Source organism: Nipponia nippon, unplaced genomic scaffold, assembly GCF_047370975.1.
Source record: "Nipponia nippon isolate SJK-2023a ecotype South Korea unplaced genomic scaffold, ASM4737097v1 scaffold_7, whole genome shotgun sequence".
NCBI lineage: Eukaryota > Metazoa > Chordata > Aves > Pelecaniformes > Threskiornithidae > Nipponia > Nipponia nippon.
The window spans coordinates 27,456,662-27,476,935 of record NW_028262391.1 but is presented as its reverse complement, the minus strand read 5'-3'; the positions used below and the strand labels follow the sequence as shown (position 1 = coordinate 27,476,935).

Genomic DNA, 20,274 nt, shown 5'->3' with positions numbered 1-20,274 from the left:
GAGCTTTGTCCTGGGTTAATTTTAGCCCAAGGAGATAAGAGAGAGGAGGGAGGCGCATGGCAGAGCTTAAGGGGTCCCTCTGCCCCGGCGCGGGGCAGGCCTGGCCTCTGCCGTCCCTTCAGGCGTGGGGCGGGCTGTGGGGTGCCTGGGGAGCTGGCGGGGCCCGGCTGCTCCCCCCGGCCGGGCTGGGGCCTCGTCTCACCCCACGGAGCGGGGTGGTGCAGGCAGCGGCTGTGGGGCGCACAGGCCACCGCCCCAGGGCCAGCGTTTGGGGCGCAGGGGGCTCCCTGGGGGCGACCGTGCCCGTCAGGGGGTGCGTGGGAGGGTGACCACGGGGTTCTACTTGAGCGGGGGGTTCCCTGCCTGGGGAGGTGGGTACCTGCGGGGAGACCGCCTGCGTGGGCGTACCTGAGTGGGGGTGATTCCGGTGCGGGAGAGCGTACACATACACGCGAGGGGGTCAGCCTGCGGGGCTGCACCCGACTGCGGGTGCACACGTGGGGGTACCCCGGGGGGCAGCGCGGACGGCCCCCGCCGCCCCCGCCGCCGCGCCTCCTTAAGCGCCCGCCCCGTCCCGGCCTCCCCCGCCCCGCCCCGCCCCGCCCCGCCCCGCTCCCCCCAAGTGAGGGAATAAAGTTGCGGGCCGGGGCAGGCGGGCCCAGCCGGAGCGGAGCCGAGCGGGGCGGCAGCGGGGCAGCGCCGGGCCATGGCCTCGGAGGAGCTGGCGCAGAAGCTGCAGCGGCGGCTGCAGCTGGAGGAGAGCGGGGCGGCGGCGGAGGAGGGCGAAGCGGCCAGGGGCGAGGAGGCGGCCGGGGACGAGGCCGGGGACGAGGCGGAGCGGAGCTGCCTGACGGCCAGCGCGGGCGCCGAGCTGAGCGCCAAGCTGTGCCGGCGGCAGGACATCAACGAGGGGGCGGCGCAGCCCCGCCGGGCCGCCGTCTTCAACCCCTACACCGAGTTCAAGGAGTTCAGCCGCCGGCAGATCAAGGACATGGAGCGAATGTTCCGCCTGTGAGTGGGGCGGGAGCGGGGCTTCGCCGGGGGCGGCGAGGCCCACGGCGGGCAGGAGCGGGCTGCGGGCTCTGCCGTGGGATCTGGGGCTCTGCCTTCCCTCCGCAGACCCTCCCAGCCCTTTTCCCCGGGGGGACATCTGGAGAGAGGCTGCCTGCTCTTGGCGAGATGTTTGCATTTCTCTGCGGTTTTGCGGTCGGGCTGGAAGGAGCTGCGACGGGTTACTGCCGCCATCTGATCCCCGTATTGTCCCTGTGCTGTGGGGGGTTCGTACGGTTCGCCTCCGGCTCGGGGCTGGAGCTCATCCCGCGCTTAGCTCACGGCCGGGGTTGCCCCTGCTCTGCCCGGGTTCAGGATGATGGCTGGCGGCGGTGGCCCCGCGACTGTGACTGCGGGGGACGCTCCGGGCGGGACGGGGGCACCGCACCTGGCGGCTCTGCGTCCCAGGGCCTTGCAGCGACGCTGGACATCTGCCTTCAGCGACTGCAACCCCGGGCGTCCCCAGCAGCTCTGCTGGCTCTGCCCGGCAGCGCTGTAGCTCCATCCGCGGTTCTGTTTGCCAGGCTTTGTGCTCCTTCCCGTGCACCCAAACGAAGCTCGAGCACGGCTGCCTCTTGCTTTCCTCTCCCTGGGGGCTGGGATGGAGAGCCTCTCCCAGCAGGCAGGTTTGTATTTAAGTCAAGCTGCTGGTGGCAATGTGGAGAGCTGGTTCTGTAAGCAGAAAGGCTTGGCCCTTCCCGGGCCCATGATCCAGCCCGTGTCTCTCCCCCACGAGCCCTGTCCTGGCTCCTGCAGTTGGGCTGTGCCTGGGTAGCTTTGATTACCCATGCTCAGGTTTCCCTCCAGCACCACAAAACCCTGTGCTCCTGGAGACTAATGTTCTCCCAGCCCCAAGGAGAGGGGTCAGGCAGGCAGCCGCGCGTGCCAGCCGGCTGCAGGCAAGGCTGCTGGACTGGGGGTGAGCTGCTGCCAGGCACGAGGAGGCAGGGCCGCAGAGGTGCTACGTGGGCTGTCACAGCAAGGTGCAAAGACCTACATCAGCTTATGGAGGTGACCACAGCAGGATTTGTAACTTGTTAGGTCCTTCTCCTCCTACCTGAAAGCTGCCTTGGGTACCCTGGAGGCTGGGGTCATTGCAAGGAGACCAAGAGGCTGGTTGAACGCTCCCAGCTCCCGATGCTGTGGGGTGTTGCTGGCCCCAGCCGGGGACTGTTGCGGCGGGAGACCAGGCGATGGGCTTTTGTGAGCTCACCGGAGTTCTTTGTTGCATGGGCAGCGTCACGTCGGCAGCTGGGCGCGGGAAGGGAGGTGGTCCGGGCCAGACTGCTGTTCCACTCACTCCTGTGCCCCTTTTGACGATGGTTAAAGGGGATCCCACTCTGCAGAGGGCTGAGACGTGGCACTGTGAGGGCAGGAGGACAAACGATGCTGGCAGCTGCAGTGCCAAAAAGCTGCGGGTGAAAGCCCAGAGCAGGCAACGGCACTGCCTCAATAGGGATAAGGAAAGGAACAGCAGTGGTTTAGGAAATAAAAAGTGCGAGAGCTGAATTGCAGCCGAATTTTTCAACAATGAGCTCATTAAATGCCGGCCTTGTAAGCAGGGGAACCTAGGCTTTGCAGTTGAATGCTAATCAGCTGGTCAATGTAGCTGGAAAACATTGTGCGCCCTGTGAGGACTATCGCAGCTGAGTGTTGGCCAGCCATGCCAACGGGGGAAGAAGCTGGGCTGCGTGCTCCCCTGTGCTCCCCGGACAGGCGGACGGAAAACCCCGTCCTGGTTTTCACTCTGTTGCAGGCACCTGGCGTTTGCTCCATCTGCTGCCAGCGACCCGTTTCAAGTATTGGCTGATACCACGTGCTCCATGAGGAGAGGAAATGTTCCCCTTAATTCCTGCCAGTCAGAGCTTGAGTTAATGTGATTAAGGCTTTTATTCTCTGTATGGCTTATTGGCCCTGGCCACCACAACCCAGTGTCTTTCTTACTAATGGTAAAAAATAAACCTTTGACAGACAGGGATGTATCTTCTCACTGCCACAGGATGCCAGGTTTCCAGTGTGAGACATCCCATCCAAAAGTGTTTCTTATCAGTTTAGTGGGACTTGTAAATCTGTAATTTGGACTAAACTTGAGCCTGAGGGACCCACGTGTGGTGTGGGCTGGGTCAGGGTACTCCAGCTGGGAAGAGGGAGTTGCTGGTGGTAGCGGCTGCTTTGGCATCTGTTGGGGCTTCCCACGGTAGGGCTGGGGGCTGTGACCGCCCTGTGCCAGGGTGGAAGCAAAGGGCTCATCTGAACACAGGACTTGCTGAAATCCAGCGCTCCATCCAGGTGCTGTGTGCCGCCAGCTGTGCCAGGAGCATCCTTCCAAAGCAGAAGCGATGCTCCTTGCTCCTGCTGCCACGGTTGGGCTCACTCTTCCCCCTCTTCTCCGAGCCTCCTCTTGGCAGCATCCCCCCATTTCAGCCCCATTCCCCCAGTGGTGGGGTGTGGGTATCTGCTACGGGTGCTGGGGCTGTGCAGGAGCATGCGGGGGCTGCTGGGTGCAGGCAGCTCTCAGGGTGGGTACTTTTTTGGTAGAGGGACCAGTAAGTCTGCAGCTCAGGCTAATTATAATGTGACCTAATTAGCTGCTTATTCTGACAGTGTGTGAGGACTGTGGTAACCATGATAACCTCCCTTCTGCAAGTCTTCCGAGCAAACCCTCAGGAGCTGTGAGGCTGTGCCTGGCGGGAGTGACCTTTCTGAGGGATGTAGGGGGGAAGAAAACTGCCACCAGCTTCATCTGCGGGGTGTGAGGGAGTGGAGAAATTCCAGCCTTGCTATTGCTTTTGTATTTAGGGAATTTCATGTGTTGCCCACATGTTTTGCAAATGCCTTGGGCCTGGCCGGTGGGAGAGGCTGTGATGCCCTCTTGCCCTCCTAGAGCCACTGGGGAGCCTGTTGCCACGTGCCCCTGTACCAAGGGACATGTCTGTGCTGCAGCAGACCTCACTCCAGGACTGCTGTGCTCCCAGTGTGACCGACTGTCTCTGGAGTCCCAGCGGTCAGGGAGGTCATCCCCATGGGGACTCAGCCACCCAGCCTGAGCCCTGCAGGCTTCGGTGCCTCAGGGTCTTGCCCAGCATCTTGGAGGAGATCTTGCTGGAGCAGACTTTCATCTCACCCTTGTGCCCCTCCAAGAGCAGGAGAGCTCCTGCTGCCCAGGCTGGGGAGGATGGAGCTGCACGTGGCCGGGGAGCCTGTTCCTGTCCCCACCCCACTATGGAGGAATTGTTTCCAAAGCTCTCGGCAACAGAATAGAATATTTCAGTTGGAAGGGACCTGCAATGATCACATCTAATCCAACTGCCTGACCACTTCAGGGCTGACCCAAAAGTTAAAGCATGTTAAGGGCATTGTCCAAATGCCTCTTAAACACTGACAGGCTTGGGGCATCGACCACCTCTCTAGGAAGCCTGTTCCAGTGTCTGACCACCCTCTCAGGTAAAGAAATGCTTCCTGATGTCAAGGTCTGATCCTCCCCTGAGGCAGCTTTGAACCGTTCCCATGTGTCCTATCACTGGATACCAGGGAGAAGAGATCAGCACCTCCCTCTCCATGTAAGGTGAAACACAAGGCTCAGAGGGAATAAAATACTACTTAGAAAGGATTTTGGAATATTTAAGAGGAGATTATTACTACTTCAGCACCATTACTCTGACTGCTTTATTTCAAAGCCTGTTTTAGGCCACTGCAGCATGCAGGAACTGCAGATCAAAGTATGGGCGCCTGTAGCATATGGAGCAAGCTCAGGTACAGTGAACATGTACAGGGAGGGCAGGTTTTCTTTCCAGCCTTTTTTAAGAAGTGCGAATGTTTAGAAACTGGTCTTTGATCCTTCAGGATTTGGGATTTCTCATTTAACTATACTTTTTTTCCTTGGGGTTTTTCAGGCAGCTGGGAGGTGACTGCAGAGTCAGTACGGGTGATGCTGTCTTCGGCATCTCCTTTCTCCTCCCTTCCTGATCCCTCTTTCTTCTGCGGTGTAACCCCCCAGCTATGCTGTGTAACACCAGTACAATGATTGTACTTGGGCAGTAATTGTGTATAACATACTTCTTGCTCTTAAGCAAGTCTGTTCAGCAAGTATTCCCTCCTTCCCCCCCAGTTTCTGCTCCTGCTTTCCTTGCCCAGCGCTTCGGCAGCCGGGGTGGAAGCGAGCCAGTGTGGGAATCTGGGTGCATCCTTGTTGCAGCAGATTTTGGCAGCTGCTGCCTGTGTCTCATCTGCTGCCAGGAACGCTGCTGCGGCGGTGCTGCGAAGTCTTATCACACCAGCCGCAGTGCTCGTAGCTGCCTGCGGCATCCCAGCCATCGCAGGTGGGGACCTGCCATGGCACTGACTTGCTGCTGGAGCTGCCCACCTGCCTGCGATGCGAGACATCTTTGCCCATTGGCGCGAGAGCCCCTCTGTCTGTAATGCCTGCGCGTCAGCGGGGTGAGGCTTGGCTTGCGGCCCGGGGAGATTTGAGCCCGAAGGAAGCAAAGTTCCTGTGTCACAGCAGGACAGCGGGTGATGGCAGGGCTGGGGAGGGCTGGCGAGGCACCAGATTACTGTGTACTCTTGCTGTGCCGCTCCTGGAGTAGAGGACGGGACGGGTCCCTGGGGTGCATTTAGGGAGCAAACTTGCCCTGGTGCACTCCTCCAGTTCTGCCTGTGCTGCCTGTGAGGGCTGACCGGTGTCCATCACTGGGACAGGGCTGCTCTGCAGGCAGTGAAACAGGTGTGAGCAGTATTAGGGGCTGGCTGGAGCGCTGGGTCCTGAAAGGGAGCTCCCAAAAAGCAGACAGTGGGGTTCTGAGAGCTCCTAAAAGGCAGACAGTGGGGTTTTTGGTAGGGCTGAGGTGTGCTGGGAGCATCGGCCGACCAACAAGGTGCAGCCTGTACCGTGCCCTGTTGTGCTGAGTGCCTGTGCCTGCGGGGGGGTCGGGGGGTGGCGGAGAATGAATTGCACTGTCTCTCATGCCCTATAAATATGCCTCTCCCTAAATAGTCTGGCTGCACGATTCTGTGGCAGCCAAGTGGCTGTACCCAGGTCCTAAAATACTCAGGCTGTTTTAGAAGGCGGGGGGGTGGGTGGGAAGGGAATGCAGCAGTTTGCAGGGTGCTGCTGTTGCTCTGTGGGGCTGGGACCGAGCATCTGGGGGCTTCAGCGTCCCTCTGTCTGGCTGTCCCCAACTGCAAGGGACTGGTAACCTGATTTCAGGGTGCATCTCTGTGCCAGTTGTACCCTGGCCCGGCATGCTCAACACCCATTGTGCGGCTGGTACAGCGTGCTGCTCTGCCACCATGGCTGCTGCTGGCAAGACCCCATTTCTCACAATCCTGGCTTTGTGCTGCCTCTCTGCAGGGATGACGAGCCCTGAAACCATGCCCCACGCTTAACCCTTTCGGGGCAGCGCATTTGCCCCTGGGTTCAGTGCCAGGCAGGCACTGAGGGACGGTGTTTTGCCTACGGGTAGTGTCCGTAGCAGAAGGGTGAGACGAGCACAGCAGGCGTGGGCTGGGCTTGTGCCCTCCTTCTGCCTTAATCTCCATTACCCAACACTTCCAAGAGGGGCCGGGCAGTGTCCTGACCCCGGATGGGCAGCCCTTGGTGGGGACCTCAGTGTCATCCTGCTTTTGTACCCAGCCAAAGGGCAGCATGAGCTTGCTGGGGCCAAAAAAAAAAAAAAACAAACCTCCATCCTGAGTGCCTCCCTGCCACTATGTGCTTTGCTGCTTTGTCTGATCAAAGGCACTGCCTCTCCAACTGCCTTACTCCAGAGGAACAGCTCCACACCCTTTCTCCCAAACTTAAAGGAAAAGTAAATTAAGTATTGCACTTATTACAATTCTGTGAAGCCTTGAACGTGTGTCTTGGAGCTGGGCTGGGTAATGCTATGAACATGTGCCTTAATTAACTGACGCCTTCCTTGCTGTGATGAACCCGCTGCCTTTCTTCCCCATGATGTCTCAGCTCTGTGACCTGGTTTCTGCTTCGATGGAGGTTTTTTTCCTAGTTTTCTAGAAAGCTGTCCGGCCTGGTGGGCTCGCAGGTTTGCTGGGTGCAGAGCGTGCAGGCAAACTGGTAGCAGCGGCTGTGTGCCAGCCCTGTGGTGACATCCCTGTCATTTGGGGTCTCTTGGGCCTGGGACCCTGGGAAACAAAGAGGCACAGAGACTATAAAAGATGTTTGCGGAGGTGGTGGGACTCTGGAAAGCCATGGAGGCCACCCCAGTTTGGGGGGAAAAAGTGCCCTGTGCCCGTGCTCGTGAAGGCAGGGACAGAGCTCTTGGCTGCTGCCCATGCCTGCAAGTAGCTCAGGGCCAGTGGCTTTGTTCGTGCCTTCCTCTGCCACAGCTTCCTCTGTGGCTGTGAGGTTTCTCAGCTGGAAAGGGCTTTCTTCCAGGGTAACCACAACTGTGCAGGTCTCTGTCTGGGATGGCTACAGCCCTTATTTCTTTGGAAGAGCTAACAGTCAATGAAAGATGATGGGAGGGAGGATTTGACAGGCTCCTGCCAACGGGAAAGCTTCAGCACCATGCCTAGGTTTTCCTTTCTGAATAGTTGAAAGGATTTAACTCTGTCGGGGTTGAGATGGTGGCAAGGGGCAGTGGCAGGCTGTGCACCGGGGCTGAGTCCAGCCTGGCAGACCCTGCCCCGTCCTCCCATGCAAGCCCTCAGCTCTGTGCTGGACCCTGATGGCAGGGCCAGGATGAGGGAGGGCTGTTGACAGGCTGTCTGATAGCAGAATGCCCATCCCTCCAGCCTTTGGACTTTGAAACCCAGTGATGGCCCTGATGAGTGTGAAGCGCTGGTTGCTGGGTGGGTCAGATGCTTTACTCACACCCGCAGCGGATGTCAGGGGAGGAATTGGTGCACAGTCCCAGGCTGAGCATGGCAGATCACTGCCTCCCCATATCTAATGCGCTCTGCCCCTTGCATGGGTGCTTTCTCCTCCTGCAGAGAGAGTTCCTGCCATCCTTTGCGCTCCATTGGGAGCATGGTCCCACTCCAGTCTTGCTCTTAGAGGTGGGCACTCGTTTCCTCTGCCAGCCCAGCCCCTTGGTGCAGCCTCCGGCACCAGCTAGGATTGCTGTGCTCCTCTGGGACTGCCTTTCTGCTCTGCCCATGGACACTGAATAAACAGCTGCCCTGAAGCATGGTGCTTGTGTAGTACAAAACCTTTTCAGAGAGCAAAGATCTTAACAGCTACAGGGGGTGTGTTTTGCTTACAAAGAAAGATAGCCGCTTTCTGCTGGGAGGTTCTGGTTGGTCTCTGCTCCCTGTTTCTCCTCTAAATGAGCAGGAGACCTGGCAGCAGCTGGCTCTGGCATGCCTTTGCCTCACTGTGCTGGTGCATGGTGTAAGCTGTGTGTAAGTAACCTTTGCGCTGGACATGCAAGCGGGTGAGATGGAAATCCCATTGAGATAAGCTGAGTTCCTCCATGCTCCTCTCTGTGGGTGGTTTGGTCTGAGCTCCCCTGAGGACTTCTCTTTCTGATGAGACAGCTCTGAAAGCTGCCTGCTACTTCCCCAAGCTTAATATATCTCAGCATTGGCCGTGTTGTGCAGCTTCCCCTCTCCCCCAAGCTTTGAACCACCATGGCTTTATCCATTTGCACAGTTCCTCTTCTGGGAAGATGGATATAGGGGATGATGAGGGCTGACCCCCTCCCCTTTGCACCCTGCAGGTACGACTCAGGACGGGATGGGTACATTGACCTGATGGAGCTGAAGCTGATGATGGAAAAGCTGGGAGCCCCGCAGACCCACCTGGGGCTGAAGAACATGATCAAGGAGGTGGATGAAGACTTTGATGGGAAGCTCAGCTTCCGTGAGGTGAGGGTGGCTGTGGGAGCAGATGGGGATGTGGCTGCGGCATGGAGGGAGGAGGCAGCCAGGCCCTGTACTCCGACCATAGGTAGCACTGTCTCCTCCGTGTTTCTCCAGCTGTGGGGTGCAGTGGAGAAGCAGGTGAGCTTCCCCACGCCATGGGGAGCTCAAGGTGTGGATCACTGTCAGCACTCATCTCCACGTGGCATTAATGGTACCTGATGTCAAAGCTCTCCAACCTCTCTGCCTGCTTTGGGAGTGCATTTGAGCCCTGCTGCAGCTGCCTGGGAGTGCTGACAGAGCTTCCTGCTGTAGCTGGAGGTGACACATCCCTTCAGTCACAGGGTCTAGTTGCCGGGCTCCTGCAGTACAATGGCTCAGGCCTCATTTCAGGTGCAGGGGAAGGGCTTTGCTTGGAGCAGCTGGTCTCAAGGGGCACAGGAGGCCTCCTCTTCCAGTTTATATTGGTTCCCTCTCTGTATCACGCAGTGACCAGCCATGGCAAGCTTCACAAGTGGTGGTCACCTCCCTGCAGCAAGGAATAAATGTGGTGATGCAGCAGTTTAGTACTGCATGCTGGCTCAGCAGGGACACACAGCAAACAGGTCTGTCTGTCACCGCTGTGTTGAGACCACTGGGAGCAGTGTGTGCAGGCCAGGATCTGCTGCCAGGCAGAGGAAGAGAGGGAATCTGAGCAGTGACCTGCATGCACTCAGGGGTACCCAACTCATCTCAGCAGGAAGGGGGAGCCCAGATATAAAAACCTCCCGTTGCATCATCTCCTCCTCCCAGGCTTTGAATGCTGTCTCAGTCAGAAGCATATGTCACACTGTGGCTTTCTGCATTAACCGACAGCCCCTTAAGCAGCAGGAGGGCCAGTGCAGCTTGTGTCCTGCAGCAGTTGAGGGCTGTGCTGCTGTCCTGCTTCCTCCCGTCCCAGGGGATGGCTGCAATGGGCCCCAAGCAGCTGGGCTCCCTTGTTTCTGCTGGGGCTGTGCTCTCACCATGCCTCTTGCAGGGTGGGGGCTTGGTGGTGGAGGTGAGGTGCAGAGCTCTCCACAGTGCGGGGCATCAAGTTCTTCATCTTGGAAGTGCCGGGACCTTTGGCAGTGCCTGGGAGGGAGGATGAGCAGCCAGGATCCATGACCGGCTGGGCTGGTTGGGGTGAGGGGTGGCTGGCAGCTCACAGAGCTGCTGCACAGTCTCTCTGTGCATCATCACACCATCTCCCCCTGCTTTTGTCCCCCAAGGGTTTTGTTGCATTTCTTTCGCTGCAAGAGGGCACCAGTAGAAGACAGAGGCCAAAGACCATTGGGTTATAGGGCCTGGCCCATAGAAAGGGGGGAAAAACAAGCAAATCTGGGAAGTGAGAGCCTGTCAGTTTACACCAGCAAAGCCCTAAGCTGGCAGGTCCTCTGGGCAGGGAAGGAGATGTGCCCGGTCAGAGGTGGACCTGAGATAGCAAAGAATCCAGCGGAGCAGGAAGAGCTCCATGCCCTTGGCCCCAGGTCAGACTGTGATTGCCAAATCACTGCGTGGGTTGGAGGTGCCCTCTCTGCGTGCCCCCTGGGCCACCCTTCACCCTGGATGAAGAGCTGGGGACGGCCTCTGGGCTGGCTGCAGGGGCTCTCTCCTGTGAAAGAGAAGTGCCTTTATCCCCAAGGCTCTGGAAGATGCTCTGGTGTCCTGGCACCAGTGGTGCAGCACAAGTGTCAGAGCAGCTCCTCTTCTGCTGCCACCTGTTTGGAGCACAGCCCCCTGCACGGCTGCCCGTCAGCCGGCATGGGCTGCCTGTGCTGCCAGCCCTTGGCAGGCAGCGTGTGGCAGCTAGTGCTGTTGTAGCTTCTCGCCAGATGCAAAATGATGGTCAAGCAAATGCAAGCTTGAGTGGTACGTGGATTGGAATGAAGGAGCATCACTGACAGAGCTCTGGTGAGAAATTACACAGCAGCTTTGGCATGTACCCAAAACTTCCCATGGTAGAGAGGAGCAGGATGCTTCTTGCCTTGTTGCAGATGTGCTGCGTCCAGCTGCTCTGTTTGGGCAGAGGACTGGCAGGGAGGCAGGTTTCCCGGTGGGTGAGGAGGCCTGAACCAGCCTGTAGCCCTGTCCCACTCTGCTTCCTGTTGGTGGTGACAAGCAAGCACATGGTGGGTGACCAAGCTGACTTGGGGCACTCTGACAATGAGTTTAAATGAGTGTCCAAACTCAGCAGGGTGTAACTTGAGCACTGGAGGGCTCCTGTCTGCCTCTCCAGAGAATATAGAGTCCTGATACCTGCCTGAAGATGTGCTTCTCATGGTCCTTACCAGTTCTCTGGCCAGGCCTCTTTCACTTGCAATAGGTCACCTTTTGTTGCTGCTTTGAGTAGTGTAAGCTGTCGTCTGGAAAGCAGGCTTGTATGGCTCTGGCTTGCTGCTGCTGAACTGCTGGCCCCCTTAGGAAAGCTGCCTTCTACCATTGACCTTTCAGCATCCATCAGTACATCAACAATTAACTGCACATGACTCAAGTGGAGAAATTTAGGCTGAGGGGGGAAAAAAACCCCACCTCTGACTGTCTAGTTCTGTCATTACCGCAGGAAACCAGAGTTAATTGCTATAATAATGTCTAATTGTAGCTGCTATCTAGAACCCACAAAAATCCACCCACTGTCCCCCATGTCCGCACCAACTTAAATGCTGACCCACGTCATGTGTTTGCTAGCAGTGTTGATGCAAACCACAGCCTTGGGTGCTGCTGCTTTTCTAGCAAGCTGCTGCAAGGCTGCTGTTGCCAGTCAGTCCCATACCTCCCCTTGCATCCCTGAGGTCAGCACAGTGCCTGGTGGGGCTGCATAACTGCAGCATCACTCTGAGACCTGGCACTGTGGGGTAGGTCTTGGACCATGAAGGATGTGAGGGCAGATACATCTCTTATCTCTTATGAGGTTAGGGTGGTGGAAAGTGTGTGTCATGTCCTCCTTGAGAGCAGGGTTTTTCAAAGTACCAACATTATTCACTTTTGCTTCTCAATTGACATTTCCCTGAGGTTTAGCTGCATGCGATGTGTCCTGGGCTCAGCAAGGGTGTGAGATGGGCTGGGAGTGGGAGCTCATCAGGAAACTGAATGCAGATTCCTGGTATTCTCTAGTTAGTGAGGACCGATGCCTCAAGGGCAAATAACTGGTGAGGTGAGCTGCAGGCGGTGTGCTGACGTGAAGCGAAGAAGGATTGCTCCTGTGGAAACCAGCATGATGCCCCATGGTCTGCCTTGCTGGGTCCTTGGGGCTGACATTATGCCGTGTCCGCCCCAACCGGTGGCTCAGTCCCTGGTTTCCTTGAGCTCAGCTTCCTGGCTGCGTCAGCCCATGTTCCATGGGACGACTGCTGCCCCATCCCCTAGTTTCAGGATGATTCATGCACGCTTGTACTCATGACTGGGTGTTTCCAGTCCCTCCCCGGGCAACAGCTGTACAAGAGCTCTGGATTATGCTGCCTCCGCTGCCCCCTTCCAATGCCAGGAAGTGGGACTCGCAGGGTGGAGCAGAAACTGTGAGGAGGAACCATGACTAACCAGCCTGGCTGCCAGCCCTCCGTGTCCCTGTGCCTGGTGGTGGAGGAGGAGAGGAACTAGCCTGAGCCTAGCGGATCTGAGCAGAGGGGGAGGATTTGATTTCTTTCTGAGCAGGACGTTCTGCCCATTCAGCAGAGCGTCATTAAATTTCTTACATGTGTTTGGAGGGAGAGAAGTTCCCTCCCCAAGCACAGCCTGCTTTCTGGCTGCTGTGCTGAGCACACACGGGTTACGAGGCCGCTGCATGAAGCAATGCCTGGTGACACTGCCTCTGCGAGAGGGCAGCCAGCGCTGTCGTCATCTCCACACCCTTCCCCATGGGAGGCCTTCCCAAACTCTTGCATCTCCACCAGCTTCTGTGAACAACTTGAAGAAGGCAAGCGCATTATGGGCTGGCTCAGCGTAGATGCTAGGACTCTGCTGCCCTCCTCTGGGACAGTTCAGGTTCTCTGTAGGAAGAAGCAAAGTCCCAAGCCTGGCAGTCTGAGGAGCACAGCACTAGAGATAGTTGATGTTCTTGTGCAAATGGATTTCAGGGCAACCCTACATGGTATTCACAGCCCTCTGCCGTGGACTGGAGTGGTGCAGTGGTGCAGCTTTGTTGCTTGTGCTCCTTTTGTACCCGAGTGACGTGTCCCCGTCTCTGTTCTTTCTGCACTGTGCCAAGCGTTGAGACACCTCCTGGGGTGGCCAAGAATAGCAGGGAGTTACAGGACCTCTCAAATTATGCATAGCACATCCACATCTTAACCTGGAGTTTGGTAAGCAGGTTGAAGGTGGTGCAGAGGTCTTTGTTTTTAAGCAGGCAGGTCTTGTTCCTTCAGTAAAAAAAGTGTGCTTTCCTGGAGGGCAATATGGCTCTTTTTTTGTTTGTTTCCTTTTGCAATTCACTTGCCAATATGCACTCTGCTGTAGTGACTCTGGATTTGTTAAATGTCTATGGTCCAGTGCAGGACAAAGGTTTCAAAACCAGTTGCTCTGTGGACACTCGTTCAAGCCACTCTGTCACAAGGGCGTGCCTCTGACCTGACCTCTGACAGGTCTCGGAGAAGCTCTCCTATGTGTTATTTAATGGGCATGACAGGAATACAGAGGCTTTGCTCACCTTAGCGAAACCAGCCGGGGTTCCCTGGAACAGGCTGATGCATAGCTCCGAGGGTTGAATTAGGTCACTTTTCCCATGCCCTAGACAAGGGACCAGTTGAAGTAACTATGTTCTGTTCTCCTGTTGCATTTGACCTTGATTTTGTTTTCCCCTCCCATACTGTGCGGACCGTAGGGCTTGGGAAGGACAGAAGGCAGGGTTCATAGGAGCCAGGCAGTCCCCAGATCCCTTTCAAGTGCACACACTTGGGCTGCTGTTCTCTCTTAACAGGAGTGCACTGGCGCCTTGGTCCAGGGAGCCTGGGGTTCAGGTGTGAGCCAGGGCCATCTTTGCCCTGCTTTTGTTGTCATGGGGTGTGATCTGAGCCCCCAGAACACTGGGGAAGCTGGTGGGAGCTTTGTGAATACACCATTAGGCTGTGGGGGCATAAAGAGGTGTATCTGAGTCCACAATACGGTTGTACTAGGCAGGTGGAGAGGTGGCCTCCTTCCTCTGGTCACGTAGCAGCCCAGGCTCAGTAGGAGCTGTGCTTCACCAGGGCTCTGCTCCCCAGAAAACCCTCTTCCTATGAGATTTCTATGTCTTAGTCCATCAGGGCTGTGTACCAGAGCCAGGGCACTGGAGCTCAAGTTGCATGGTGCCACTTCATTTATATAGACGTGGTTTCCTTTGCTCAGAAACGTAAATTCCAGTCCCTTCCAGGTAAATGTCTGCGCTGTTTGCATTTTACATTGTTTGAGCCTCAGTGAAGAATGTTTCATCTCTGTCTTGCTAGTTCCTGCTAATTTTCCATAAAGCTGCAGCTGGGGAACTCGAGGAGGACAGCGGCCTGTTGACTCTTGCGAAGCTCTCGGAGATAGATGTCTCTATTGAGGGAGTCAAAGGAGCCAAGAATTTCTTTGAAGCTAAGGTATGGTGTGGCATGGAGGAACATGAAAAATCTCTGCACACAGGCCTTCATCGAGACACCTACCCTGCTTGCTTTTCAATAGAAGATACTGCCAGATTTCTCCCTAGCTAAAAGGATGCATATTTCATGCCTGCCCCCCCCCCCAACCTCAGCCATAGCTTTTCCCTTCAAACTTTATGTTGGACTCTAGCTACAGCCTTCCTCTGCAGATCAGTCAACACTAGAACGACTTAATTTACCAACTCTGCTGTGGGTCTTACCCTGGTAGAGCTGACTGGCTGACCTGTGTCCCTGTGGCTGGAACCTCTATGGGAGTAGCTGGCTGACCACTTTTAAAGACAAAAGTGTCCTGGAAACTAATGGGACTGAGTTTCCCATTTTGCAAAACCTCCCTCAACCTGAACACTCTGAGTTCAGTGGTGAATTGGAGTATTTTGGAGTATAAGATTTCAGACATCTCTTTCTCGAGCGGCTCTCTGTAACCTTTGGAATCAAAATTGTTCTGCAGGGTCCTGGGGTTGGCAGCAAGAGCTTTGCACCATTCAAAGCTGACAAAGCACCCTTTTTGAAAGCTCTCTTGGAGAGAAAATAATCCTGGTTGTTTATATAAGAAGTTTTTTCCCAAGAGCATAACACAGCTATTGCACAGCAGATGTACTGAGATGAAAGCTGGAAAAATAGCCAGCAAATAAACAATGTCTCTTTGATCTGCAGATTATCTGTGGTGTAGTATGATGTTCTCAGATTTGGCTCTGATTCAGAACTGTTTTCTGCAGTAGTTTCTCCCACTGTATGCTCACAACTTATGCTATGCTGCCTGCTTACAGGAAGAATGTATATGACCCAGTACTGACAGCACTGTTTTGGTCACTTGTTAGTGACTTATTAGTAAATGACCTTTCTTCTATTGATGTTAAAGTCAAGCAAGCTAACAGGTATTGGGTGTAAATACCCAAGCAGTGCAGTGTAATTAATAATTGACCCATCCTGACAGCTTCCCAGCAAGCGCTGGGAGGTGCAGCAAACAGTTCTGCATTGCTCATCTGGGAGTAGTTCAGGCTCTGTCTCTCCCTCTGATGCAAGGCTTGACGTTCTTTTGTTTTCTCTTTTGTAAAGGTTCAAGCCCTCTCTTCAGCCAGTAAGTTTGAAGCAGAGATAAAAGCTGAGCAGGATGAACGAAAGCGGGAAGAGGAGGAAAGGAAACACCGCCGAGCGGCTTTCAGGGAGTTAAAATCTGCATTTACCCAGTAACCACCAGCCAATATGCACTGAGATTGCACATGACTTGGTACGTTTCCCTGGTACGCTCTACCTGGAGAGAACTGCCTGGATCCTGCCTAAAACTCATTACAGCTTTGCGCTAGCCTTCCTCTCGTGAAGATCCTCCTGAGTTTCTAAGGGCACAACTCTTGCAGTTACTATGCATTCATAACAATGTGAATCATAAGAGCTGTGTACGTGCTGTTTGCTCTGAACTGTCAGGTGCACATCACCCTGAAGCAGAAACAGCAGGTAGCAAATCACGGTGAGCACTGACAAGTGTCGTGTTTGCCGACTTCATTCCTTCCTTCTTTCCTAGACATCCTTTTTCTCTTAACTCCTTATTAATTCATTCCTTGCTTACAGGCAAGTAGTGAGGTCTTGTGTAAATCGGTGTACAAAGTACAGCTTGATTTCCTGTATGTTTGTACTGCTGTTGGGTGTTGTCATGCATCCTTGACTATCCCTTTTCTTCGTCCTCAAAGCTCTGTGCCACAGGCATTGTAAAAACACTGTGAAGAGAAAAAGATAGTTACTAGGGACATGGATCAAATTAATTATCATTTCCTGTAGCATTTTCTGCCGCCCAGCACGTTGGGAGAGTCTTCCAGTTTTTCTTCTCTGAAGTGCCATAGTAATAAACCTTTCAATAAGAGGTGAGATTTCCCAAGGCTTCGAAGGGAGGAAGCTGGCTCTCTCTTAAACAAGGAATAGAAAACTGAGTTGCCTGACCATGTATCTTCTTTCACATTCCATCACGTTTAGTGTACTGTATGGCTTCACTGTATTTTCCAGCCTTAGGCAGCTGTATCTGTATTTAAGGGATATTGCCAGCTGGACAATGCAATCAGATGGCACACTGGGGTTTTCTATTTGTAAATTTGCTCATATCTTGAATCATGAAGGTGACATTATTTGATTTCATTAGAGCCATGACAGATAACACCAGCCCAGCATAGTGAGCAATCCCTGCTCAAGAAGGGAAGAGCAGCGAGGTGAGCATGTTTAGCTGAACTGAATTTGGAGGACTTGCACTATATTATTAGCCATTTTCTTTTGCAAACACAGGAAACTTGTCCACAAATGTTAAAATGCCCACTGCTTGTCTGCATATATACACTGTAGGTCACGGCAGGGGAGCTGTGTTCCCTCAGAGACCTCTCTTGAAACATGGATTTGCTCAAATTCTGCCTCTGCTATTGCCCCAGTTTGTGCATTTTATTTTTCTTTCCAGAATGAAACTCACCAGTCATCTTTTCACTTGTCTGTTTTGCTTCTTAAACTGTGAGCACTAAACTGTGAGCGTGGAATAATAAATAGAAAAACCTCTACTCTTTAATGTCAGGTGAAAGAATTGCTAAACAATTAAACTGTGTATATATATCTTCACAGATTATATTTTATAAATCACGCTTTTTTAGCTAAAATATTTATAATTAAATGTTTTTATACTTTACAACAAAGCAGATAATTTCATCTTCAGTTATTTCTCCTGTTGCTGAAATGCACAAATAAAGCATTGTTATCTCTGGTCTTGTCTGTCGTTTACTTTAGGTCCTTGAATATACTGTTTTGTTCACAAATTTCAGTAGCAATCCCCACTCCTGAAGGTGCCCGTGTTCGATCCCCAAAGCTCGGTGTCCTGACTTGGATGAGAGAGGGAAGTGTTAAGCCCCTTCTTGATAGCACTTCCCCTTCTGTACAGCAGTTCTGGTTTACAAAGCCCTAATGTTTGCAATTCCTCAGAAAGGGACATGGCCGTGTAAATATTTGAAATACTGTCTACTGCTAAATGCTGACATCTGAATGTTGTCAGCCTTTCCTTATCTTAAAATAGCCACTGTGTCTCAGCCCCAGTAGTGCTCCAGCTGGGAGCCAGGCAGGTTGCTTCAGCTTTGCATTTCCTCTTTCTGTCTTTATAGAAGGGGGGGGGAAGTGGACATCTGAAAATGTGTCCCAGCATCTTGTTTCTGCTGTTGCTGATCTGCTAAGCTTTGCTGGCATGGCCAGTTCGGGGGGGCTCAGGAGGAGGCCTAATTATGCATCGTTGCAGGTATGATCCAATGATGAAACAGAAAACGTAAATATTTTATCCGGTGCAGCTCTACTCTGTGCGTTGTCAGCAGTCAATCCATTTGCCATGTGTCTGTGAGCCCTCGGGTCTTGGAGGTCAGGTAAAATCAGGGTGAAGGTTCCTTAGTCTCTATTTCCACAGGAAAATTGCAACACTGCAGCTCTTGATTTTTCTTTTTTTTTTCTCCACGGTGTAGCAAGCACTGCTGACTCGTGCTGCTTTGCACGTGCAGCTGGGTGAGGAGCCTGGGGCAGCAGGAGGAGGGGGTGGAAAAAGGGCTTCCAGTGGTTTTATTTTAATAGATTTGAGTAAACTCCAGCTGACAAGTTTCAATAAGGAAATGAGCAGTGTGTCTGTAGTAGTTTTTTTCAATTTAAGGGTGCTGTTAGTTGGGGCCTCTATTCAGCGCAGTGAACACTAAATGCTTCTGGATTTTGAAGTTGCAGCAATGCGAGTTTTGAAATTAGCTTTGCAAAAATTGACATTGGGAAATTAATTGCTTTCTAAATTGTTCTGTTTTGCTGGCAACTATTGGTTTGAATAACAATGTCATTAGGTTATGCAGAAGTACTAAAAGAAATTGTCTAGCTCAATCTCCCATCATACTGGCTGACAATACTTACTTAATTTTATTTACCTATATTACAGTCCTTGACACTCTGTCTTCCTTTTATGCCTGATGTCACCACAGGTGGCTATTGAAGGTCCTGGCAATCCCAACTCTCTTTACTGATAGCTGCTGATACATCAATACCTGTCTGGCACTCCTGACGTGCCCCAAGTGACTCTTTTTGTGATGGCAAGTAGAGAAGTGTGATGAAAAGCCTGTTGTGGTTACGGGTCCTTCCCAGAAGGGACGAAGACTTGCCTCAAGTCGCTCATCTCCTAGAACAGGAACTCCAGGTAGTCCTTGATCCCTGGAGGATTTTTGTTTCAAGTTTCCCAGAGTAGGAGGCATACAGTACAGGAGTCACTAATACTTCAGCCAGCACCAGGGATGGGTTCAGCCTGTCTGGATACTCGGATCACAGTGTGTTTCTCACCGATGCTTCTGTCACAGCCATCATCGTTGGCTGTAGGGGACAGTGTGTGATGGCAGGAAGTCTTACCTAAAAAGCTCAGTGTAAACAGAGTCAGGAGGGAAAGGGAAACAGTACAATCAGGTTCTTCCTGGCTTAGCGTTCAGGCTTTAGCTGTAAGGATTAAGGTGACTAAATCGAATTTTAACCTTATGGGAGGGTCCAAATAAATCCCTCGGCAAGATGGATTGGAGTAACCAGAGTGCTTTACTGTTCCCTTTCAAACTCAGCTTGCCACATGCGGAAAGGATGTCTTAAAATAATTGGGTGTTGCAGAAGTAGCAGCGTATTTGTGGTAGTCTGTCTTTCAGCAGAAGCCATCTGAGGTGATAGATGCGTTGAAGTGACAGACTTTAAAAACTTTAAAAACTACAGTTGGATGTTCATGTGCCTGAATGTTTGTGTCTGTTGTTTTTATTATTTTTAGGGATGTGACAAATAAGGACATGGAAAACAGAGGCTGCTGAGATATTGACTCTTCTCAGACAAAATCCCTGGTATTTTGACAAACGGGGGCCATGTTTCCAAATAACGAAAAGTGGGGGTGGCGAGGGGAGACGTGACAGACTGCCACGACTGCTGGGCTGCTCTTGACAATCGTTTGCTGTTGCAAAGCTGTGCTCTGTGTTTGTAGCTCCTCTTGCTGTTCCAAGGGAGGGAGGCTCTTGCTTCCAAGCTAAGACAGGTGAAAGCAAAGGGTCAATAAGGAAGGTTTTTAGTTTGTTAGGGATGCCACTTCCCTGCACTTGGATTTTTAATAGTGAGGATGAATTGGCATGGTTATCCAGGGCTCTGAAGTATATCATGCCCTCAGTACCCTAGTAAATGTCAGACTAGCTGCTGGGGTGATTTCACACCCAGACAACGTCAGCTGAAGTCCTGTAATTGAACCATATAGGAATTTAACCACACAGGTACAGTCTTGAATTTTCATTACAGTCTCCGTGTTCTGCTTGAAAGAGTGTTGTGGAGGATTTAAGATGCATCCGCTATTACCAAAAAAAAGTCATCTGAGTTTCCTTGAGGTATTTTACAAAAATGCCAAGTTCTGCAGATGAGGCACATTTCAGACACTCTCTTCTTGAATTTTTTTTTCTCAATAATACGATGTTTGTGCTAACTGGGATAAAAAAAATTCCACAAGTGCTAAACTTCTCCCATCTCAGATAAAGCTTTTCTTAGAGCATGTGAAAATATTTTTGAGTGCTCAAACTCAAGTTCGATAAGTAGAATAACAAGGCACAGCCACTTCTGCAGTGAAGTTGGAAGTTCTGACTCACAGCTTGAAACACAGTGCTGCCTCTCTCCCTCCCCATACCGTTCACTAGTATTGGCTCAAGCTGTGTGACAACCACCAGGAGGATCAGATGTAGCTTATGAGAGGCCAGCCCTTTGCTCGGGAGCTTTGCTTTTACATACCAGC

The 20,274-nt window shown here is 53.0% G+C and overlaps 1 protein-coding gene across 1 annotated transcript; it reads left to right on the top strand.

The window, feature by feature from the left end:
- Positions 1–656: 656 nt before the first annotated feature.
- Positions 657–17,229, top strand: EFHD1 (EF-hand domain family member D1). The gene is made up of 4 exons (XM_009460502.2): positions 657–1,011; positions 8,727–8,874; positions 14,304–14,438; positions 15,555–17,229. Exons 1-4 carry the CDS (start codon positions 707–709, stop codon positions 15,687–15,689), a joined length of 723 nt encoding a protein of 240 aa, XP_009458777.2. The 5' UTR covers positions 657–706; the 3' UTR covers positions 15,690–17,229.
- Positions 17,230–20,274: the final 3,045 nt, after the last annotated feature.